Source organism: Salmo trutta, chromosome 6, assembly GCF_901001165.1.
Source record: "Salmo trutta chromosome 6, fSalTru1.1, whole genome shotgun sequence".
In the NCBI taxonomy this organism is placed as follows: Eukaryota; Metazoa; Chordata; class Actinopteri; order Salmoniformes; family Salmonidae; genus Salmo; species Salmo trutta.
In genome coordinates this window covers 23,029,188-23,054,689 of record NC_042962.1, presented here as the reverse complement: position 1 = coordinate 23,054,689, position 25,502 = coordinate 23,029,188, and the positions used below count along the sequence as shown (strand labels likewise).

General features: G+C 43.3%; 2 protein-coding genes across 6 annotated transcripts in view; one reads left to right on the top strand and one right to left on the bottom strand.

The window, feature by feature from the left end:
- Nucleotides 1-14,878, top strand: part of LOC115195681 (solute carrier organic anion transporter family member 5A1-like) — a 95,896-nt gene extending 81,018 nt beyond the window's left edge. The window contains exons 7-10 of the mRNA XM_029755803.1: nucleotides 5,103-5,262; nucleotides 11,185-11,426; nucleotides 12,310-12,374; nucleotides 14,070-14,878. Of these exons, the coding sequence (XP_029611663.1) occupies nucleotides 5,103-5,262; nucleotides 11,185-11,426; nucleotides 12,310-12,374; nucleotides 14,070-14,536 (934 nt within the window). The 3' untranslated portion in view covers nucleotides 14,537-14,878. The remainder of the gene's footprint in view (nucleotides 1-5,102; nucleotides 5,263-11,184; nucleotides 11,427-12,309; nucleotides 12,375-14,069) is intronic.
- A 5,280-nt stretch (nucleotides 14,879-20,158) lies between these two features.
- sulf1 (sulfatase 1) overlaps nucleotides 20,159-25,502 on the bottom strand; it is a 121,542-nt gene continuing 116,198 nt past the window's right edge. For all 5 annotated transcript variants that reach the window (XM_029755790.1, XM_029755791.1, XM_029755793.1 and 2 more), the window contains one exon: nucleotides 20,159-23,735. In XM_029755790.1, the coding sequence (XP_029611650.1) occupies nucleotides 22,561-23,735 (1,175 nt within the window). In that variant the 3' untranslated portion in view covers nucleotides 20,159-22,560. The remainder of the gene's footprint in view (nucleotides 23,736-25,502) is intronic.

Sequence of the window (25,502 nt, the reverse complement as noted above, 5' to 3'; positions counted from 1 at the left end):
TTGCCATAATATGGACTTGGTCTTTTACCAAATAGGGCTATCTTCTGTAAACCATCCCTACATTGTTACAACACAGCTGATTGGCTCAAATGCATAAAAAAGGAAAGAAATTCCACAAATTAAATTTTAACAAGGCACACCTGTTAATTTAAATGTTTTCCAGGTGACTACCTCATGAAGCTGGTTGAGAGAATGCCAAGAGTGTGCAAAGCTGTCATCAAAGCAAAGGGTGGCTACTTTGAAGAATCAAAAAATCTAAAATATATTTTGATTTAACACTTTTTTGCTTACTACATGATTCCATATGTATTATTTCATAGTTTTGAAGTCTTCACTATTAATCTACAATGTAGAAAATAGTACAAGTTTAGAAAAACCTTTCGACTGGTACTGTATACTATTATATCAACATACCATACCCCGCCTGGTAAGAGTTACCGCATTACTTCTACAATACTACTACAGATATTACTATTACACCAATATACCATACATCACAGAGTAAGATACAGTATATCAGAGTAGTAGTATAACTATTACATCTAGCTACGTCTGATACAGCACTGGGTAAGAGTTACTAGAATACTATTACACAGATGTTATTATTACATTAAGTGGATAAGGATCACTGATATCACTGTGACTATTACCACAGTGAAATCCACAGGGTAAGAGTCGTTACTATATACCCATCATCATCGGCGGTCGCTCTGGGTCGTGTATGATTGTCCACCTGATGGGTCCTGCTTGTGGGTCTTCGGGTGGCCGATCTGGGAGCCACGTATTTTGGTGCAGTGTGGGCAGGGGGTGAGTGATGGTTGGACCTTCTTGATGGAAAGTCTCTCCTTTCGAATTTGCCGCTTGTCCTCTGTGCCACGGCGGAGATCTTCTTTGTACCGCGCTACCCCCTCTTGGACAGTTTTTCTCCATGTCGACCTGTCTTTTGTAGTACTTTTTGCGATTAGTCTTTAGCTTGTCCTTGTACCACTTCTTTTGTCATCCAGGAGCCCACTGACCTGTTTCGGGAGGCGAGTTGGCACCATGGCCAGTCCATCAGAGCTGGTGTTGAGTGGTGCTACTGATGTTTGCCTCCTCAAGGACACTGGTGTTGATGCGCTTGTCTTCCCAGCTGATCCTCATGATGTTGCGGAGGCCATCTTTGGTGACACCAGGGCTTTAAGATGGCTGCTGTATGTGGTCCATATTGCTGACCCATACAGTAGAATAGGGAGCAGTACTGCTTTGTAGACCAGGATTTTTATTCTGGCCTGGATGTCGCGATCCTTGAAGACTCTATTCCTCAGTCTTGAGAAAGCTCCACTGGCATGGCTTAGGCGGGGATGTATCTCAGTGTCAATGTCGGCATTGGAGCAGAGAAGGCTGCCAAAGTAGGGAAACTGGTCCACATTGGTATTGTCAATTTGTATTGCTGGGGCTGGTGTATTTTAGTCACGCTGTGGTTGGTGGAGGAATTTGGTCGGCCAGACCAAGAAGCTTGTCTGCCTTTGCGAAAGCGTCCAGGTTGCACTGAAAGTCCTCTTCCGAGTGGGCAGTGTTGGCGTTATCGTCTGCATACTGGAGCTCCACAATGTAGGGGTGGTGATTTTTGCTCTTGGCTTTGAATCTGTTCAGGTTTGCAGTCTGTTCTGTGCAGGATTTGGACTCCCTGAGGCAGATTTGAGCCTGTGAGGTGGAGGATGGCCACGATGAAGATAGAAAACAGGCTGGGTGCAAGGATGCAGTCCTGTTTAACTCCAGGATCCACCTTGAAGGGAGACACTGTTACTGAGCACCAAAGCTGACTTGATATCAAGCAGCAATCACAGTTTTCTATTACTACTATGTTACTCTATGGTATTGGCTACAAGACTTATACATGATTACTACTATGAGTTCTTATATCACTGAAGACTATTGCTATTCTTCAATGGTTTATCATTTGCCACTGTGAGCGAATACAGTATTTAACACCAGTGTTCTATTTTAACCATCATCAACACCTATTCAACAGCCGTTAGTTCTATTGGCGTGGTGTTGGTGTGACTGGTCCATTAGCAACCACACACACTCACACACGCACGCAACACTATCATCTGCTGTGGAACACATAGGATTCATCCCCACATCACCTTCTATTTCTGTTCTGTTTTATATAGTCCCATCAAGTTGAGATGTTTGTGTAATCATCACTCCTCATGCTTGGTCCCCATCCTGCGTCCCTGGATGGCATGGAAGTCTGTGGGCGCGCGCACGCACGCACGCACGCACACACACACAATGCATGCACACTTAAGCACACACTAACAAACGAACAAGCACACGTGTAAGTACACGCTCACACACCCAAGCGCACACGCACGGATGCACACACACACACACACACACACACACACACACACACACACACCGCTAACATGTATTGCGTATGTGATCTAAAGCAACAGCTGTACAGTGGATGCGTTTTAAGTGGCACCCTATTCCCTTTATTTATTTTATTTATTTCATTTCACCTTTATTTAACTAGGCAAGTCAGTTAAGAACAAATTCTTATTTACAATAACGGCCTACCCCAGTCAATCCCGGACGACACTGGGCCAATTGTGTGCCGCCATATGGGACTCCCAATCACGGCCGGTTGTGATACAGCCTGGTAGTGCACTATGCTATAGTGGACTACTGGGACTTGGTCAAAAGTAGTTCACTATGTAGGGAATAGGGTGCAATTTGGGACGCAGACAGTATGTAATGTGTCTTTCTCCCACTCTACAGTATCAGACCCTCTTCTCTTTTCTACTTCTGCGCTGTCCTGTCTGAGCATTCCTTCGTCTCAGAGAGTCAGCGTTGTCCTGTCTGACCTGACCAGTGTCCCAGACAGACTGTTCTGAGCACTCCTTTGTCTCAGAGAGTCAGTGTATAGATCAGCTAACAGGAAGCTGTGAGCTGATGATGAAGAGGGCTGGGTCTACTGGCAATATCATGAGGAATGTCAATAGTGGCATAACTACTGATTCATACTAACACACGCTCTGACCGCGTCCGAAATGGCACCCTATACACTATATAGGGCATTGCTATCCTGGGTAAAAAATGGTGCACTATACAGGCTCTGGTCAAAAGTAGTGCACTATATAGGGAGTAGGCTTCCACTTGGGAAGCAGACTGTGTCTGACCCTAGTTCACCTCTGACCTCTATCGCCCAAGACGAACATTATACCAACAGTAGGGAAACTTAACTACACTACCAGGAAATTCATCCACTGCCCCCTCTCCTGCTATAGTATACTAATCTGTATCCTGTTGGCTGACTCTTAGGCTTTTTATTTTATGTTTCTGTAACATCTGCTGGCTCCAACTGGTGCAGCCAGCCAGTCACAGTGGCTTTGTCTAGAGTGGAGATGTGTAATCACCATAGTGCGACTGGGTCGCCAAGAAGGGCCAGACTGACTCCATTCTGTGCCCCCTCCCCTGCCTGTTGGCCTAGTGCTGGAATTTAACGGGGCTTTGTTATGTCAGGGTCAGACCCAACAACCCAACTCACAACTGAAGGGTTATCTCAACCTGACCTGAACTGACCAGACAGATTGACCGGTAGATCATTGGATTTAGGGACACTGCTCCAGGTCGTTATTGTAAAAGAGAACGTGTTCTCAATGACTAAATACAGGCAACAAAAATGTGACCGCTTACATCATTTGGAGTTGCCATAACATGGTCTAGTGGTGCATAGTGGCGTAATGATATAAGTGGGGAAAATATCATGCTATTTGTATGTTTTGTATGTAAAAGCAGATTCCTGTCTGTGTGCTTTCGCAAGGCGGTGTTTGTAGCCTGACTACGGTTTCAACAATTCCCAGGTTTTCCAGTAATCCCTGTTGGAAGATTCAGGAAATAAGCAGGGTATTCGGGAAAGTTCTCCGAATATTGAGGTGTTGTGTTCTATCGTTCCGATAGAGCTCAGTGTTGGAACTCCCAGAGTCAACTGGAGACAGGCTTCTCTGCCCCACTGTGTTTAGAGGGATAAGATCATTGTTTGAGTTAGAACCTGGTTCCCACAGAACTACTGTCATGTTTATTCAGTCCCTATCACTCTCTTTCTATATCTCTCTCTGTCTGTCTTTCTCTATTGCTCTCTATTTCTCTCTCTCTCTCTCTCTCTCTCTCTCTCTCTCTCTCTCTCTCTCTCTCTCTCTCTCTCTCTCTCTCTCTTATTTATATATATATATATATATATATATATATATATATATATATATATATATATATATATATATATATATATATATATATATATATATATATACTGAGTGTATAAAACATTAAGAACACCTTGAGAAATGGACTCTACAAGGTGTCGAAAGCGTTCCACAGGGATGCTGGCCCATGTTGACTCCAATGCTTCCCACAGTTGTCAAGTTGGCTGGATGTCCTTTTGGTGGTGGACCGTTCTTGATACACACAGAAAACTGTTAAGCCTGGAAAAACCCAGCATCGTTGCCGTTCTTGACACAAACCGGTGTGCCAGCCACCTACTACCATACCCCGTTCAAAGGCACTGAAATATTTTGTTTTGCCCATTCACACTCTGAATGGCACACATACACAATCCACGTCTCAGTTGTCTCAAGGCTTAAAAATCCTTCTTTAACCTGTCTCCTCCCCTTCATCTACACTGATTGAAGTGGATTGAACAAGGGACATCAATAAGGGATCATAGCTTTCACCTGGATTCTCCTGGTCAGTCTATGTCATGTTCATAATGTTTTATACACCTCTCTCTCTTTCTCTTTCTCTTTCTCTCTCTCTCTCTCTCTCTCTCTCTCTCTCTCTCTCTCTCTCTCTCTCTCTCCTCTCTCTCTCTCTCTCTCTCTCTCTCTCTCTCTCTCTCTCTCTCTCTCTCTCTCTCTTCTCTCTCTCTCTCTCTCTCTCTCTCTCTCTCTCTCTCTCTCTCTCTCTCTCTCTCTCTCTCTCTCTCTCTCTCTCTCTCTCTCTCTCTCTCTCTCTCTCTCTTACAATTCCTTGTTTGTTCTGAAAGTGTTGGTAATTCTGGTGTGCAACATATCATTACTCCAATAAAATGAAATGTAACTCAACTATCTCTCCAGGCCCACCCTGACTATGACCCATCATAACCTGACTGGAGGCTGTAATGTGAACTGTGGCTGTAAGATCCATGAGTATGCCCCGGTGTGTGGCTCTGACAGCATCACCTACTTTAACCCCTGCCTGGCTGGGTGCAGCACAGTGAGCAACGGCAGCACTGGGGTAAGTACACACTCGACTGACCAGGCAACACCTGTACACGTGTGTGTGCATGTGATGAGTAGGCTTGTCTGAGACCTGAAGAATTGTGTTTGCTCCCCGCGTTCAAGGCTCTGTATCCTTGATCCTGAGAGATTGTAGAGAGACAGCACAAGTCACATTGTTAGCGCCAGCACACAGCCACAGGCCCCTTTTTAACTGAATGACAATAAATGATGTCATTTGGGCAGTTGTTTGAATTAAGTGGTCTGTTGTGTGCCAGCTGTATCAAATATATTTGATGAATTACAATTAGTGGATCTTATGGTTGTTGAAGTCATATAATTAAATCTAGAATCGGCTTCCTGTTTCGCAACAAAGCATCCTTCACTCATGCTGCCAAACATACCCTCGTAAAACTGACTATCCTACCGATCCTTCACTTCGGCGATGTCATTTACAAAATCGCCTCCAACACTCTACTCAGCAAATTGGATGCAGTCTATCACAGTGCCATCCATTTTGTCACCAAAGCCCCATATACTACCCACCACTGTGACCCGTATGCTCTCGTTGGCTGGCCCTTGCTTCATATTCGTCGCCAAACCCACTGGCTCCAGGTCATCTATAAGTCTTTAATAGGTAAATCCCTGCCTTATCTCAGCTCACTGGTCACCATAGCAGCACCCACCCGTAGCACGTGCTCAAGCAGATACAGTTCACTGGTCACCCACACAGCCTATTCTTCCTTTGGCCGCCTTTCCTTCCAGTTTTCTGCTGCCAATGACTGGAACGAATTACAAAAATCACTGAAGCTGGAGACTCATATCTCCCTCACTAACTTTAAGCATCAGCTGTCAGAGCAGCTCACAGATCATTGCACACGCATAGCCCATCCAACTACCTCATCCCCATATTGTTTTTTTTCTTTTTTTTTCTCCTTTACACCCTAGTATCTCTACTTGCACATTCATCTTCTGCACATCTATCACTCCAGTGTTTAATTGCTAAATTGTAATTACTTCGCCACTATGGCCTATTTATTGCCTTACCTCCATAATCTTACCTCATTTGCACACACTGTATATAGATTTTTTCTATTGTGTTATTGACTGTACATTTGTTTATTCCATGTGTAACTCTGTGTTTGCGTCGCACTGCTTTTCTTTATCTTGGCCAGGTCGCAGTTGTAAATGAGAACTTGTTCTCAACTGGCCTACCTGGTTAAATAAAGGTGAAAGAAATTCAATAATAATAATTAGCCTAGGTATAATTTCACAGGCCCTGAATTCATTAAAGTATTGCTGATTGTCTGAAATGCAGTGTTTTGACCTTTAATTGTACAACAAACCTTATTTAGAGAAATCGCAATATACACTCAGATTGCCAGTTTATTAGGTACACCCATCTAATACTGGGTTCAAACGTTGCTAAATTGGTATCAAGGGACCTAATGTGTGCCAGGAAAACATTCCCCACACCATTACACCACCAGCCTGTACCGTTGACACCAGGCAGAATGGCGCCATGGACTCATGCTGCTCACGCCAAATCCTGACTCTGCCATCAGCATGACGCAACAGGAACAGGGATATGTCGGATGTTTTTCCACTCCTCAATTGTCCAGTGTTATGATTGCATGCCCACTGGAGCAGCTTCTTCTTGTTTTTAGCTGATAGGAGTGGAACTCGGTGTGGTCGTCTGCTGCAATAGGCCATCCGTGACAAGGACCGACAAATTGTGCGTTCCGAGATGCCGTTCTGCTTGCACGATTCTTGCCATTTTTCCTTTGACCTCACATCAACGAGCTGTTTTTGCCCACATGACTGACGCTGACTGCATGTTTTTTTGTTTTTCGCACTATTCTTAGTAAACCCTAGACACTGTTGTACGCAAAAAGACTAGAAGACCGGATGTTTCTGAGATACTGGAACAATCACGCCTGGCACTGAAGATCATACCACGCTCAAAGTTGCTTAGGTCACTCATTTTGCCCATTACATGGAACAGTAACTGAATGCCTTGATGCCTGACTGCCTGTTTTATATAGCAAGCCACAGGTACCTGACTCACTGTCTGTAGGAGCGACTATTTTCACTAACGTGGTGGTGTACCTAATAAACATGCCACTGAGTGTATAATGTGAATCGCCCATAAGTTTGAAAAAAATTTAGATATGATTTTTAGGCCATATCGCCCAACCCTAGCTAGCTGCACAGTCGCACTGGAACTCGACAACCGTATCTGCCCTTTAAACATTCTGGGAGACAGTTGTATGCGTCCCAAATGGCACCCTATTAACTATTTAGTGCACTAGGCCCATAAAGGCTCTGGTCAAAAGTAGTGCACTATATAGGGAATAGGGTGCCATTTAGGATGCACATGGTCCTTCAGTGAAAGGCGTGCTGGTTGCCTAGCAGCAATAGAACAGTTGTTCAGAACTGTTTGACGACTTAATCCCAGCTGTCTCCTGAAGATTATTCAGGAATCAAAATGCACCTTATTCCCAATAACCCTGGTTGCCAAAAGAAACAAAAAAAAAACATAAAATGAGGCTGTACGGTATTCAGTAAAATATGTATAGTACTTTTAATTTTAAGCTCTGTGAGTTGATTTGGGAGTAAACCTGAAAAGATGATCTAATATGTTATGCTAGCCCATTGTAACGAATTTAGCCGCAGCCTACAATAACATTGAGTCCCCTACCCCCTCTCCCCTTCTCAGAGAGGTAAACCCTGGGCAGGAAGACCCATCCTAAAAACAATATCAGACAGGATATCACAGCAAAGCTAGACAGGGAAATGCCTAGGGGTGAGTTACAAATTGCAACCTATTCCCTATATAGTGCGTTACTTTTTACCAGTGTTCATGGGACACACACACCCCTAGATTATTTAGGCACAATACTGGCCTTAGAGAGAATGCGTGTTTGGCTGAGCACACAATGCACCCACAGTGCAGGAGTCTCACCACATAGCTACAGTACAGTATAACATCCCAAGGTGCCTTTGATGCAGCCTAGGGAGCAGGGATGGGCTTGATTACCAGTGAGAGTTGAATGTTTCTGCTGCATTAAGGGTTCTAGGAGATGGAATACAATGTCCCACTGGCAAGTTTCCCAGAAAGAGTGTGTGTGTGCAAGTTAACTTTGTCCTATCCTGCAAACCACAGTGTGTGTGTGTGTGTGTGTGTGTGTGTGTGTGTGTGTGTGTGTGTGTGTGTGTGTGTGTGTGTGTGTGTGTGTGTGTGTGTGTGTGTGTGTGTGTGTGTGTGTGTGTGTGTGTGTGTGTGTGTGTGTGTAATTAGATGGTGTACAAGTGTGAGGTGTGAAATGGACATTTCTTTTTTTGCATGTCCCACTCCCCCTGAGAGTGGAGTCACGGCCAGGTGTGTGTATACTGTGTCATTATTGTTTCTCAGCACTTCTACATGAATGTGGATGCCACCATGATTACGGATAATCATGAATGAATCGTCAATAAAGATTAGCAAGAAAGTTACAAATGCACAAAGATCATACCCATAAAACATGCTAACCTCTCACCATTATCAGTAACGGGGGAGGTTAGCATTTTTGGGGGGAGATATTCTATTCTAATTTACAATAAAGGCTACTCCAAAATGACACAGTACATTATTTACCATTCATTTATATTGGGCACACATAATCCAAAACACAATTAAAACAAACTGCAAATGCATCCAACAAGCTTGATGTAGTCATTAGCTACAGTGAGGGAAAAAAGTATTTGATCCCCTGCTGATTTTGTACGTTTGCCCACTTTGCCCAAATGATCAGTCTATAATTTTAATGGCAGGTTTATTTGAAGAGTGAGAGACAGAATAACAACAAAAAAATCCAGAAAACGCATGTCAAAAATGTTATAAAATGATTTGCATTTTAATGAGGGAAATAAGTATTTGACCCCTCTGCAAAACATGACTTAGTACTTGGTGGCAAAACCCTTGTTGGCAATCACAGAGGTCAGACGTTTCTTGTAGTTGGCCACCTGGTTTGCACACATCTCAGGAGGGATTTTGTCCCACTCCTCTATGCAGATCTTCTCCAAGTCATTAAGGTTTCGAGGATGACGTTTGGCTACTCGAACCTTCAGCTCCCTCCACAGATTTTCTATGGGATTACGGTCTGGAGACTGGCTAGGCCACTCCAGGACCTAATGTGCTTCTTCTTGAGGCACTCCTTTGTTGCCTTGGCCGTGTGTTTTGGGTCGTCATGCTGGAATACCCATCCACGACCCATTTTCAATGCCCTGGCTGAGGGAAGGATGTTCTCACCCAAGATTTGACGGTACATGGCCCCGTCCATCGTCCCTTTGATGCGGTGAAGTTGTCCTGTCCCCTTAGCAGAAAAACACCCCCAAAGCATAATGTTTCCACCTCCATGTTTGACGGTGGAGATGGTGTTCTTGGGGTCATAGGCAACATTCCTCCTCCTCCAAACACGGCGAGTTGAGTTGATGCCAAAGAGCTCCATTTTGGTCTCATCTGACCACAACACTTTCACCAGTTGTCCTCTGAATCATTCAGATGTTCATTGGCAAACTTCAGACGGGCATGTATATGTATTCTTGAGCAGGGGGACCATGCGGGCGCTGCAGGATTTCAGTCCTTCACGGCGTAGTGTGTTACCAATTGTTTTCTTGGTGACTATGGTCCCAGCTGCCTTGAGTTCATTGTCAAGATCCTCCCGTGTAGTTCTGGGCTGATTCCTCACCGTTCTCATGATCATTGCAACCCCACGAGGTGAGATCTTGCATGGAGCCCCAGGCCGAGGGATATTGACAGTTCTTTTGTGTTTCTTCCATTTGCGAATAATTGCACTAAATGTTGTCACCTTTTCACCAAGCTGCTTGGCGATGGTCTTGTAGCCCATTCCAGCCTTGTGTAGGTCTACAATCTTGTCCCTGACATCCTTGGAGAGCTCTTTGGTCTTGGCCATGGTGGAGAGTTTGGAATCTGATTGATTGCTTCTGTGGACAGGTCTTTTTTACAGGTAACAAGCTGCGGTTAGGAGCACTCCCTTTAAGAGTGTGCTCCTCATCTCAGCTCGTTACCTGTGTAAAAGACACCTGGGAGCCAGAAATCTTTCTGATTGAGAGGGGGTCAAATACTTATTTCCCTCATTAAAATGCAAATCAATTTCTAACATTTTTGACATGCTTTTTTCTGGATATTTGTGTTGTTATTCTGTCTCTCACTGTTCAAATAAGCCTACCATTAAAATTGTAGACTGATCCTTTCTTTATCAGTGGGCAAATGTACAAAATCAGCAGGGGATCAAATTCTTTTTTCCCCCACTGTATGTTTCCATTAACTTGTCCAGTGATTTTTTTTTTTTACGACATTTAGAAAGTGCACCTAGAAGACAAATGTGACGTGATAACATCATATGCCCCGCGTACCTTCAATATTATTCTGCAATATAAGTTATTTGAAATACACGTTCCCTCATTTGTTGCAATGAAGAAACTTTGACAAAAGACAAATTCAGCCGTCGAACATATAAAAATGTTTACAATCTTTAGAAAATGTCGCCTACATCTGCCGTATCCATTACAAATGTCGCAATGATTGCATTTGTGGAAAAAACCTGGGGCGGTAGAAAGCTGTCTGGTGTGTGCCAGGATGAGGAGACCAAATACTACACTTTTGACAAATGTAATACACTGATTTTGTCCAAATACTTATAACACCTTGAAATGAGGGTTCTAGATACGTAAAGTGCTTTCAATTCTAAACGGTAAAACAGATATGTCTGAAAAAATAAATAAAAGTGACATTCTGTACTGTCGCCTCATATGAAACATTTGATCTCAAATCCAAAATGCTGGAGTATAGAGCCAAATTAAAAGATGTAGCTTCACTGTCCAAATAAATACGTAGGTCGAGTGTATATGTATTAACCATGTCCATCTCCACCAACAGATCAGGAACTACACAGAGTGTACGTGTGTCCAAAGCCGACAGGTCATCAGCCCTCCCGCTGGTGGTCAAGGGAACCAACTGCAGCTGGTCATCGTTAAGACCTACCTGAACGAGAACGGCTTCGCGGTGTCGGGGAAGTGCGATCGCACCTGTAACACCCTCATCCCCTTCCTCATCTTCCTCTTCATCGTCACACTCATCACCGCCTGCGCTCAGCCCTCCGCTATCATAGTCACTCTCAGGTAGGAGGACTGTGGCCACTCAAACTCTTTAACTCCTTGTCATGCATGTGAATGATTTATGAGTGCTGCATATCACCACTAAGTAAAGTGTTACCCAGCTTCCTTTCCTTCATGAACACTGATCTAACTCTTCCTAACTCCTCATGAAGGAAGTCTGACATAGGAATTCAATTCCGGTGTTGAATGTAATGTGTGAAAAGTGCAGAATTATGTGCAGTTGGCATTAATGCGTTGAGATAAAGTTTTATCTATCATATGTCAGATTGCTAACACTCTCTGAAAGTCTTGCTATTAACAGATTAAAGTAGCCCAGCTCCAGTTTAAACAAGATTGCAAAATGTTAGATTTACGGGGCTTTGACTCCAATGCTTTCTACAGTTGTGTCAAGTTGGCTGGGTGTCATTTGGGTGGTGGACCATTCTTAATAAACACAGAAAACTGTTGAGCGTGAAAAACACACCAGTGTTGCTGTTCTTGACTCAAACCAGTGTGCCTAGCACCTACTACCAAACCCCGTTCAAAGACACTTAAATATTTTGTCTTGACCATAATCCCTTTGAATGGCACACATACACAATCCATGTCTCAAGACCTGTCTCCTCGTGGATTTAGTGGATTTAACAAGTGACATCAATAAGGGATCATAGCTTTCACCTGGATTCACCTATAAAAACATGAACTTATACACTGAATATACAAAACATTAAGAAAACCTGCTCTTTCCATGACATAGAATGGAAAGAGCAGGTGTTCTTAATGTTTTGTATACTCAGTCTATATGTTAGTGTTTTTATAAGGAAGTGTATGCACTTTATATTTTAGTATGTTCCTCTGTAATCCAGTCTCACTCTCCGTCCATCTGTCTCTGTCCATCACTCCTCAGGTCTGTGGATGAACAGGAGAGACCATTCGCTCTGGGGATGCAGTTTGTCCTGTTAAGAACTCTGGGTAAGTTTCTGCGTATCATTCATATTATGTCATTCTGTATGTAGTTCTATGAGTTACTGGACATTTTTACAGGCACAGTGAGCTTGTAGTGTTCCCACATCACTCAACCAACCAGTGGAGGCTGTTGAGGGGAGGACGGCTCATAGTCATTTTGGTCTGGAATGGAATGAATGGTATGGTATCAAACACATGAAAAACATGTTTGATATTCCATTCCTTAGATTTAAAATTCCACCAGCTACCACTGAAGTCAAGTATTTGAAAAGGTCTTTCATGAGTGGTCTGAAACAGCCTGTAGGACTGTAGAGTAATGCTCGGAACATGATTCTGACCAAGATGATTAATGTTTTGTTTTTATATTATTATTTTTTATTTCTATTCGTTTCGATTTTTATTTGAAATTCAGTTCAGTTTCAGTTTGATTTCAGACCTGATTTACTCATTTTTATTTAGTTTGAGTTTCATAAAAACATTTCTATTTCGTTTGATATTATTTAATTTAAGGTTTACTGACAGAAAGTAGCGTATTTCTTCAATGTTAGCCAGTGATAGGTAGTGATAGTGATGCACAAGCTATGGCTATTTGAAACATCTGAATCTGGCAGGTAAATGCTGCCAGGACATGGAAAAGCTTGAAAACTCTGAATAAAAAGCTTGAAAACCCCATTAGATTTTTGCCCAAAGTTTAGGATTAGAACTGAACATAATTCATGATGGTTTTTTATTTTATTTCGTTTTGGAGTCAAAGATAATTGTTTCAGTAGAGTTTTAGTTTTTCAAATAGGTTTGTTAATTATTTTATTTCACTTTATGAAAGTGTTTATGATTAGTTTTCATTTTAGTTCTCGTTTACTATAATAACCTTGCTTCTGACCTTCTCACTGCTGGTGTGTGAATAGAACTCTCATATTTCAACACCCTGAAAAGGTGTGTGCTGCGCGTGTGTGTGTGTAACTTCATTCACAGTACAATGCAGTATGTCACCTATAATACTGTCAGAACCAGTACCACCATTCGACCCAGAAGGAATGCGTTAGATCCAGGTGTTTAGTCCAGGGTTGGTTTGTGTGAACTTCAGACTCTGCTTATCTGAAATATTTGGCCCATGCACTATAGCTCTGGGATGACATTACTCCTAGGTACAGATCTAGGATCAGCTTCCCGCCGCCAATCCTAACATTAACCATTAGTGGGGGAAATGCTACATTTACCCAAAATCTGCATCTAGGGCGACTCATCTCAGTAGTGGATATATGGCGCCACACAGTGGTGGCATATCAGTACTGCACTGACAACTGCTGCGTTGACTTTTCTCCTGTTTATCGTCAGCATAGTATAGCCCATGCAGATCATATAGGCTAGTTTCTATGGAGTAGCTTACATTAGTCTAGAATGACTAGTGGTTATTCCTGAACTGGTTTTCACTGTAAGACCCAGCTAAAGACTTCTTCTAAACATTCAAGACATGTTTATGGCTGCAGTCTAGCACTTAGAAGCACACAAACCTTAAAGGGGTCAGTCACATCCAACAGTATTTTGCAAACACTAGTTTAGGCAGCATAGCTGAATGGCAGATGGCATTGTCTCTCACTCTGTTCACTCCCCAGCGGTGTACATACTTCAATACCATCTGTATGCTGTGTTATAACCATTTAGAACTTGTGTTATAACTGTTCCTCTCCTCTCTTCCGCCAGCGTATATTCCTACTCCCATCTATTTTGGGGCGGTGATCGACACCACCTGTATGCTGTGGCAGCAGGACTGTGGCGTCCACGGCTCCTGCTGGGAGTACGACGTCACTTCCTTCCGCTTCGTCTACTTCGGCCTGGCCGCCAGCCTCAAGTTCATTGGCTTCATCTTCATCTTCCTCACCTGGTACTCCATCAAGTACAAGGAGGAGCAGGCGGAGCGCTGGCACCAGCGACTACCCCCGTTGGGCACTGTCTCTGACCTCATCTGCCACGTGGGGGGCCAGAAGAGCCACGCCCGAACCCGCTCCTGCCCGGTGTTCATCCCGCCTTGCGACCACCCTCCCGTGGCACTCCTCCTCAACCGGGGTCACAGCACCCTCACCCTCGTTAACAGAGCAATAAACCCGCTCCCTCCCTCTCTGCTGATGCCACACCCAGAGGCTCCGCCCACATATGACAGCAGGAAGTAAACAGGCCACACCTCTTCCTCTTTAGGTCACACCTCTACCTGTTCCTCCCCGGGGGTTGTGACACGTGCCTTCCTGTTCCTGTCTCCACCGTGTTTCTAAAATATACACCAATCAGGCGGTGGGGGCGGTGACTTCCATGGCTCTGATTTGACAGGCAGAGAGACCAATAGACTGATAGTGACAGACAGAGGCCATTTGTGGTATTAAAGAGCTGGCCACAGTTATATGGGCGTGTCACAGGGGAACAGCTCGACTCCCTATTGGCCTACAGAGCTGTCTGTCTCTGCTGTGCACATCATTAGCTGCAGAGTGGAGGCTGGTGGGAGGAGCTATAGGACAGGTTCATTGTAATGGCTGAAATGGAATTAATGGGATGGAGTAAAACATGTGGTTTCCATTTGATACCATTCCATTGGTTCCATTCCAGCCATTACAATGAGCCCATCCTCCTATAGCTCCTCCCACTAGCGACACAGCATGTACAGAAGTTAACACACAAGTGTTTGGGATCAATTCCAATTGAAGGCAGTCAATTCAGGAAGCAAACTGAATCAATAGTCAATGACTTCTCAAACTGAAAAGAAGCTATTTATGTAAAGTTTTTCCATTTTGGAATTTTAAATTCAAATCACTTCCTGAATTGACTCCAACCCTGATACATTTCATAAATCAAAATGTTTGTGTATCAACATGATCACATGGTGCTACTGTACTGTAAAATGGGCTGGGCATTAGTATATTCTAAAATATTATTCTTCTCAGAAGGGACTTGTGGGTACTACATTACCCATGATGCCTCATCACAGCTGCAGCGTTTCTCTCAAGCACAACATACTAACTGTCAAACCTGTTCTATTCTATGCAAGGTCCTGTGTACTCCCATACAGACAGACATACACCTCTCAGTACTGTATTGACTTACTGTAGCCCGTCTTTACCCCTCTCTGTGCTTGCATCTCAAATGGCACCCTATTCCCTATATAGTGCACTACTTTTGACCAGGGTCCATAGGGCTCTGGTGAAATGTAGTGCATTATACAGTGAATAGGGTGCCTTCTGGGACGCAGCCTGTCACCCATTCAATCACATTATACCACAGCTGTTACTGAGCATATCCAGCTAATATTGAATGTGGTTAGCGGCAACATTAAACAGTACTATTTAGGAGGGGATTATATCGACTTAAAACTCAGTCATACATGACAAATTTGTCCAGTTCTGTCTGTCCTTGTGACCGTCTGTTTAAACTCTTGGTTCAGAGCAGAGAATGGGCCACCCATTTATTTGACGCTTCAGCCCCCTTTGAAACAGTAACTCAGGCTGTGTGGGCCTGTCATTGGTTGCTGGCTAGCTGATTAATGCTAATAGCTATGAGGGTAACCTGCTAGCCAGCTAGCTTGCTTATATCCAATGGCTAGTTAGTAGCTAATGCTAATAGCTACCAGGCTAACCGGCTAGCTAGCTAATATCCAAAGGCCAGATACTGGCTAATGCTAATAGCTACCAGTCTAACCGGCTAACTAGCCTATATCAAAGATTATGGATATACTGACAAGATACATGTCTCTCCACCCTAACAACCGGAGTCGTTGTCCACAAAGCAGCACGACTGGCTGTCTAGCTCCCAGCTATTCTTTCTTTGGATATGTGGATACATCTCATTATTGTAATCCTGAATATTCGATGAGGGTTGTTGACGTGAACCGATATATTCAATGGGCAGAGATGCTATGCTACTAGCCTCATACCATGAATATGCATAGCCATCTTGAGACAACTCCTCATAGGAAGTGTTTTTTCTTAAAGTTGACGGGATGTCATGTGTCCTAGTTATATCAGTATACTCGTAACAACTTAAGCATTACAACACTTTTATTAGATCAAGTAAACCTCATGTAGCAAATAAGCCATAAACAAAATGTATTGACCAAATTTGACACTCTTATTGACCTCCGTACAAAAACTCCTTGCTTGGTGGGTGAAACAACGAACAAACGAGGGAGACATATTTTCCCCCGAGTTGGGCCTCTCTCTTCCTCTCTGCCTATATCCAAAGACGAGTTACTAACGAACTGTCCACCTAGTCAGGAGTGGTGGTCTGCACCATAGATAGTTAGTCTTCATTAGGACTTTAAATTTACTCCAGGGCAATGGGGAACACAAACACAGTTTTGTATTTATAACATAACATTAGGGGGTCTTTGCTGGAAGGGAAAACTCAAATCATAATCCTCATCCAAAAGAATATGACATTTGAGAAAACTTAAAGCTGTAATTTTAACATAAACCACCAAGACATTGACTGCAAATATCTACAAAAGGTATTTTTTGTTTGTTTGAAAAAGTATTGAATTTGTTTTGAATTTAATTGCCCTTTTTATGTTAAAGGGGTAGTTTGGGTAGTTCGGGATTTTGGCAATCTACTTCCCCAAAGTCAGATGAACTCGTGGATACCATTTTGAAGTAAGAGGTAGTTTCGCGAGCCAATGCTAACTAGTGTTAGCGCAATGACTGGAAGTGTATGGGTATCTACTAGCATGAACCCAGCCCATTTACAAACCGACTCTACACTAGGTCCAATATTGCTTAATTTCAGCATTGTTGTATTGACATTTAGGCATTTAAGAAGTAGTGCAGTAAGGTATAAATCAACAAAGCCCATTATATCAACCGATAAGTCACAATAACAAGAAACATTATAACTGATTATTTTGATCATTCAGTTCAGGAGTGACTGGGACCCACCCTCTGCTGGACATAAACATGAATTGCAGCCAGGAGTGGAAAAGACAGTGAACGTTTACCCTTTACCAAGGTTTCCCAGAAATTCCAGTAAGAAGATTGCCGGAATAAGCATGAAATCCATAATCCTCCCAGAATTTTTGGAAAACCTGGGAAAGTTAATGGAATTTTGCAACCCTACACAGACCTACTACTAATAGTGTTTTTGTAAAACAGGACTGCTGCTGTGAATTTACTACTTTTTTTGTTTTCTAGGACAATTTTTAAGAATATAAACCATTATGAACAGCAACTACAGTATTTATACCTTGTTTAGCATGAGGTATGCATCATATCCATTATATATTTGCGCTTTTAAAACCGGTTTCCAAAGAACAGCTGAATTATCTGATGCGGTGGTAAAGTTTTATGAATTAGGCTGGGATTCAATCCGATCGGGCTTTGTCCACAATGCATGTTTTAAAGGCAATGTTCCCGCGTTCGCGGAGACCACATTCACGGTAAAGGCTGCTCAATCGGTTGGCTCAATCGGAAATTACTTTAAATGGCGCATTGTCCAAAAGCTGCGATGGGATTAAATCCCAGCCTAAATGTCTTTGTCCTCAAGTTATGTAAGAGACTGCTGTATGTCTATGATGATACTTGGCTGAAAAATGCCAAATTATGGTTTCTTATTAGTATATTATCATGAATTAGTAGCTAAATGTTCCCAAACTATTATCATGTAAATATTTAAAGACATAAAATCAACGTATTATAGACCTTAAACTTAGTTAGAAGTAGATATTTATGAACTAACCCTAACCATTGTAGACGACATCATAAAATGACTTAAAAATACAAAAACAAGGAAACCGTATTTTTGCTTCTCTGTGCCTGAATGACCTACAGTATTTTACATAGGACGACCTGTTACATTGAATTTGGGGGATTGGGGAGTGGGTTGTATTTTGCAATCTGTTTTTTGTTTGTTGATGGTTCCATTTGAATTGGTTGGTATTGAAGCCCTCTCCTTGGCTCCATCCAAAATGACTTAGCCTGCATCTCAAATGGCACCCTACTCCCTTTATAGTGCACATAGGGGTCTGGTAGTGCAAAAGTAGTCCCCATGCATCCCCTATTTCTCACGCAACCTGGTCATAAGTAGTGACCTATATAAGGAAAAGGGTGCCATTTGGGACAGGATGGTATTGTTACCCAGGATGCCCTTTACCTCCATTCGACAAGGTGTAAGCGGTACTATAGGAAGGCTTGAACTGCGTCCGAAATGGCACCCTATTCCCTATATAGTGCACTATAGGGCATAGGGTGCCATTGCAGATGTAGCCTTAGCCTTCTCTCAACACTTCTTCAAGGTAGACTGTAGACATCTCCTTCTCTCCTTTCTCTCGCTCTCTTTCTTTTGATCAGTATTTCTTCAGAACGTGTTTTCATTATTTGATGGACTGACAGTGTACTCTGACAGTGTATTCCATCCCAAATGGCACCCTATTCCCTATATAGTGCACTACTACCCATAGGGCTCTCTGGTCAAAAGTAGTGCACTATTTAGGGAATATGATGCAAACTGGAGGTCTGCAGCCCTTGATTTGTGTTCCCCAGGAGCAGAAGTCAAAACCATATTTGTGGACACTTGGACTCCATACTTGCGAACATTAGAACATTTTCTCAGTCTCAAAATGCACATCAGCCAATTCAAATCGGTGACATAGTTGCACGTGATGAAACGCTACATGTTAGCTATTCCCATTACATAATCTGGCACATTTAGCCATATGCTAACCTGACCAGGCGGCAGTGATTATTACCTGTAAGAAATTCCACATCAGCCTATCAAGATCTTAGACTTTATATCCATCAACCAATGGCATTTATTAAAATAGGTCAACTTGGCCACCAGATGTATATTTTAAACTTCCAAATGAAAGGTTTACTTTTGCCCCACTTGGTCTGTCACAATTGTAGTGTGCCAATATTTCATGACGATGAATCCTTGACTAGACTACTAAAATTCAAGAGGCACATTTTTGCTTATCCATTTCACACACGTTCATGTGCTTTTACGGGAAAAAGATAAAGGTCTATACAACATTTATTAAGTTTATCGTACATCGTTAGCGTATGCCACTAAGGCGGTTGACTGTGAATCTTCGGAGTACAGTAACCGTGGGTTCGAGGCCCCCCATCTCATGAATGGAAAAAAAGAGAGAAAATTACCAGAAGCCAGGCTTACAAAACTGACCTCTTCGTCCAGTTGAAATGTTGCATGTATTTTAGAAACTTTGATGAGCAGATGGTGCCATTTGAGTTCTGTTAAAGATGCTCTCATGGAAAAGTGGCCCACTACATCCAGCATTTGTATTTGGCTGATGCAGAATTTGTTAACGGACATGATCACTGCCACCTGGTCAGGTTAGCATAGGGCTAAATGTGCCAGGTTATCTAATGGGAACAGCTAAAGTGATGTTTTATCACGTGCAACTACGTCAACGATTTGAATTGGCTGATGCACATTTTGAGACGGAGAAACTCTGAACTTAAACTAATGGACCCTTGGTTTACAAATGCCTTGAATACTTGATATGTGTCATTAAAAAACTGTAAAAAGGAGATTTGGGTCTGGTTTATGTTTTTTGCAATCGGTATAGCAGATTTAGCACTTCCCATAATGTGGTAGGTGTGTCTTATTTTTTTTTTATCCCAGGTTTTCTAGAAATCGTGGTTGGAGGATACTGGATTTCCTGCTTATTCCATCCTGATTCTGGGAATATTCCAACTGGGATTTCTGGCAAACCTAGGCATTTTGGGAAAGTTACAGGAGTGTGGGTGGATGGATGGATTTATGAATGTATGAAGAAATGGTAATTAAATAAGCTGAAATGTCACTAAAATATTTGACACGTTTATTTCTTAACAGCTTCTTGGCTTTCCTGAAACCAGAATTGTTGCAACACTTCTACACACAAAATAAGGAAAGGAAGAAAATACTGCTTCAGTAACAATTGTTGATCTAAGAATCAATGAATATTGGTTTTAGGTGGAAGCGACATTGAACCAAAACGTAACCATCAGTAGAAGATGTAAGAATGAGTGGCGAGGACACAGGCCATTGCAAACATACCCAATGATATGTAATGGGAGTGGTGTGGGTTAAATCCTATGATTCTTTGCTTATTGCATATAGAATATACAGTATAGTCTAACATACAGTATTATAAATGACGCATAGATCACCTCATAGTAGTAATGCCATATGCTATTCAAGCAATGGAGGAAAAAATTAGGGGGTTGCATCTCAAATGGCACCCTATATAGTGTAGTGCACTACGTTTGACCAGGGCCCATATTGCTCTGGTCAAAAGTAGGGCACAATAAAGTGAATAGGGTGCCATTTGGGACATACTTAGGTTTTGGCTTTGTGGTCGTTGTCTCTTTTTGAGATGTAACTTGGGGATGATTATGTGCATCCTTGATTATCAATGCAATAGGGAATACTGGTCTATGCAATGTCAGTTTTATTGTGTGCAGTTATTAATTTGTGCTTAATATCTGAAGTTTTAAATTAATTAGGTGATGATGATGGCTGAGTGTAGAACAAAACGTAGCTAGTTACTGTAGCTAGAAGAGTAACATAACATAGTAAACTAAATTAAATAATTACAACTAACAATTCATAAAATTATGTTAGCAATGTTCATTTATAAACTTTTTTTTTTAAACTATGAACTTGTCACATTCAGTGTTGCACTTGCAGTAGCAAGTATCCATGAAACCAACTTACCCTTTAAATGAATTCACTGTGTTAAAAATGAAATACCAATGATCAGTGTTAAGGTTTGAGATGCAATTGGAGTTACAGTGAATACATGTCTCCAAACCACAAACATTTAAACTAAAGGCAACTGTCAGTACAAGGGAAAAGCTGAATAAATGTTTTTATGTGCATTTATGGTCAAACTATTGGGATCATCTGATTTGTCAGTGGTTATATTTCTGATGGGACAGCACTGTGATAATTGGTCTAGAGATGACAGGCCGGGATTTATCCTATCCTGCTTTGTCAACTTTTTAAGATAATGTTTCCACTTTCGTGGAGATCTCACTCATGGCAAACGCTCAATTGGAAATGTACTTTACATGTCAAGCACTCTTTACGCAGATCTAACGCTGATCGGATTTAATCCCGGCCTGTCTAAGTCTGTTAGCATTAGCCAAGGCGTCAGCATTAGCCAACTCAATTGTAGCATACCAAGGTGTTTGCATTAGCCAACTCCAGTGTAGCACATCAAGATGTTAACATTAGCCAACTCTATTGAAGCACATACCAAGACGTTAGCATTAGCCAACGCCATTGTAGCACACAAAGGTGTTAGGTAATGCCAGAGATACTAGACATAATGACGAGAAGCTTGTGTCTCCGCCCTAACAATGGGATTCATTGTCCACAGAGCGTAACGGTGGGCTATCACGCTCCCATCTGTTACTATCTTTGGATTGGTGGGTACATCTCGGTATTTGAATACTTTTTTGAATATTCAATGAGGGGTGTTGATGTCAACCTCCTGGATTCAATGGAGTGAGATCCTATGCGAGCCTCATGATAACACATAGACCGTCTCGAATTTCAACCGGTATAACTTTGAGAAAAAAACACTATCAAAGTTGCTGGGATGTCACGTGCATTACACTTATATCGGTGAACTCGTAACAACCTAAGCATTAAGAAACTTCTATTCGATCAAATAAGCCTCACGTATCAAAATAGCTTTACATTTTTATCTTGACAAAATTTGGCACTTGCTTAATAATTAGCTTATCGTGGACAGATTTTTGGCCTGGTAAACCCTCTCGCATCACCTCTTCCTCTCTGGTAACGCTAAATGACCACTAACCTTCAGACCGGAAAACCTGTTTTTATTGTTAAAAATATATATTTAAAACAATGGTGTTATCCACTTGGAACTTTAATATAAATTCCCATATTTTATTAATTTCTGCTGCGTTAAGGCTTTTCTTTTTCTAAAATATATATTTTGGAAAAAAACAACATAACACTGTAGTTCTTCTAATAATAAATGGAAGCACCTGTAAAAAAATAAACAATAATAATAACTTTAATACTCATGAATAATACAGCTCTAAGTCAGACTGACAGGTGGTGACATCATCGTCGGCCTTCTTGGCTTTCCATGTCCCCCAGTTTCTGTGTCTCTCTGTGTCTCTATGGTGACGGGCTGGGCCGCCCAATGTCAGGCCAGCACGTGCGTTTGTCTGTATCTGTCTCACTGGGTGTTGTTGGAAGAGGGCTGAGGGGGAGACCCACTACCCTCATAGTCCAGGGCCTGGAGCTGGGCATGGGACTCGACCTGTACCTCTACCTTTAGATGTGCCTGTTGGAGCTGGGGGTTATGCACTACCACCCCAGTCCCCTGTGGGGCGCCAGTCTGAGACGGGCTCCCAGTGCTGGTAGTAGTGGTGGTTGTGGAGGCCTGTACTCTGGGCCTCAGTGTCTGTGTCTGTGGGGAGAGGGGGAGGTAGCCCTGGCCTTGGAATATGTCCTCTTCCTCTTCCTTGTCTAGTCCCAGCTCCAGTCCCTGGATGAGACTACTCTGTTGGGTCTGGGCCTTGCCTGGGTAAGACCCCAGCCCCATCTCCAGGCTGTTGTGGGTGCGGAGCAGGTCGTCGTGCCGCGTCTCCATCTCAGTCAGGCCGTTGTTCCCGTTCCCGCTGAAGACCAGCCCCTCCCCGTCGCCATCTAGCCAGTCCTCCTCCAGCTGATGGGCCAACCACACATCACCACCGGCAACCACTTCCCCCCCTCTGACCCCTCCCCCTCCTCTCCTCTGACCTGCTGACATCACAGACAATGACGTCATCACAGACACCACTCTGGGGGGTCTGTCTAATGGATAAGTCTCGTCAGGGAGGTCATTCACAGATTCTTGTTGAACTTTGACCTCTGACCTCTGAGGTGTGGGGTGTGTGGGTGTTACTGGAGGAGGTGGTGGTGGGGGTGTGCTAGGGGCAGGATGGGTAGTGCATGGGGTCTCCGGTAGTCCCTCTGTGGCCCGATTCAGGATGACCAGTTCTGGCCAGATGTCCCGGCTGGGCGACCCTTCTCCTCCGCTGCCCTCCTCCAGCCCCCCAGCCCCAGACCCGGAACCCTGCTCTGCCAGGGAAGTTGCCGATGCCGGGTCATCCTTTAAGTCAAGCATATGGGTTTGGTTGTCGTCGTTGTTTTGAAGTTTCGAGTCTAAAACGTGTCTCAGTGCAAACATATTATCTACATCCTTCTGGAAGATATGCCAGTCATCCTGTCTGAGGCTGTAGTCAGTCCTGTGCTGGTACAGGCTCTGGTTTACACTACTATACAGCTCCTCCAGACCTCGCCAGTCCACCTCCTCCTCCGTCAGGTTGGGCAGCTTAACCCGCTCGTCCGTCCCAGACTGGCTGAGTGCTATGAGGGGAGAGGATGAGAGGGTCAAGGGCTGGAGCAGGGAGTGTGTGGGAGTGTTGGTGGTAATGTTGTATGGGACTGGGAGTGTGTGGTAGTGTATGGGAGTGTGAGTGGGGGAGTTGGTGGTAATGTTGTATGGGACTGGGAGTGTGTGGGAGTGTGAGTTGGTGGTAATGTTGTATGGGACTGGGAGTGTGTGGTAGTGTGTGGGAGTGTGAGAGTTGGTGGTAATGTTGTATGGGACTGGGAGTGTGTGGTAGTGTGGGAGTTGGTGGTAATGTTGTATGGCACTGGGAGTGTGTGGTAGTGTGTGGGAGTGTGAGAGTTGGTGGTAATGTTGTATGGGACTGGGAGTGTGTGGTAGTGTGTGTGAGTGGGAGAGTTGGTGGTAATGTTGTATGGGACTGGGAGTATGTGGTAGTGTATGGGAGTGAGTGGGAGAGTTGGTGGTAATGTTGTATGGGACTGGGAGTGTGTGGTAGTGTGTGGGAGTGTGAGAGTTGGTGGTAATGTTGTATGGGACTGGGAGTGTGTGGTAGTGTGTGGGAGTGTGAGTGGGAGAGTTGGTGGTAATGTTGTATGGGACTGGGAGTGTGTGGTAGTGTGTGGGATTGTGAGAGTTGGTGGTAATGTTGTATGGGACTGGGAGTGGGAGTGTGTGGTAGTGTATGGGAGTGTGAGTGGGAGAGTTGGTGGTAATGTTGTATGGGACTGGGAGTGTGTGGTAGTGTGTGGGAGTGTGAGAGTTGGTGGTAATGTTGTATGGGACTGGGAGTGTGTGGTAGTGTGGGAGTTGGTGGTAATGTTGTATGGGACTGGGAGTGTGTGGTAGTGTATGGGAGTGAGTGGGAGAGTTGGTGGTAATGTTGTATGGGACTGGGAGTGTGTGGTAGTGTGTGGGAGTGTGAGAGTTGGTGGTAATATTGTATGGGACTGGGAGTGTGTGGTAGTGTGTGGGATTGTGAGAGTTGGTGGTAATGTTGTATGGGACTGGGAGTGGGAGTGTGTGGTAGTGTATGGGAGTGTGAGTGGGAGAGTTGGTGGTAATGTTAATGGTAATGTGGTATAATTAGGGGAAGTGTGTGGTTGTGTTGTGTTTGGTCACACGTCATGCAGTCATGCCCAGCAGCAGTATCCAGCCTGCATCCTCCTCTATGGCAGTCAGCTCCTTGGGGTTAGTGCCCCCCCCCCCCCCCCCCCCCCCCACACACACACAGTTTGGCCCGGTAAACACAGCACCCAAGCTGAAGCCATAAGCAGCAGAGCAAACACAAGTCATCTTGACATAAAATGACAATATTTCCTCAAAGATACATCAAATTCTCAGATCTGCCATTAGACTAGCTAAACTAAAAAAAGAAGACTGATAGGCTTGTTGTTTTCGAATGAGTATCCAGGTAACCTGGAAAAAAAGAAAATGGAATCTGGGAAATAAAGGAGGGGAGGAAAATAGGATGAACATCTGCAAAAAAAAGGAGTGTTGAGGAAGGAGAGAGTGAATGATGAGCCTGCTGTGTGGTGTATTAGAAAAATACAGTTAGGGCCAATATACTAAAATTGGAATCATAGTTAGGGTATATGCTTACTATCAATAAGGTTGGAGTGGATTCCACTTCAATTTAGTAAAAGAAGTAAAATTCCAACCATTGGTCAAGTCCTTGACTGAATTGAAATGGAACTGACCCCCCTAACCCTGATAGACGCACACTGTATCATTGTTGATTACTAGAGGGAGCTCTTTCAAACTCACTCTGGCCTACAGGGCAT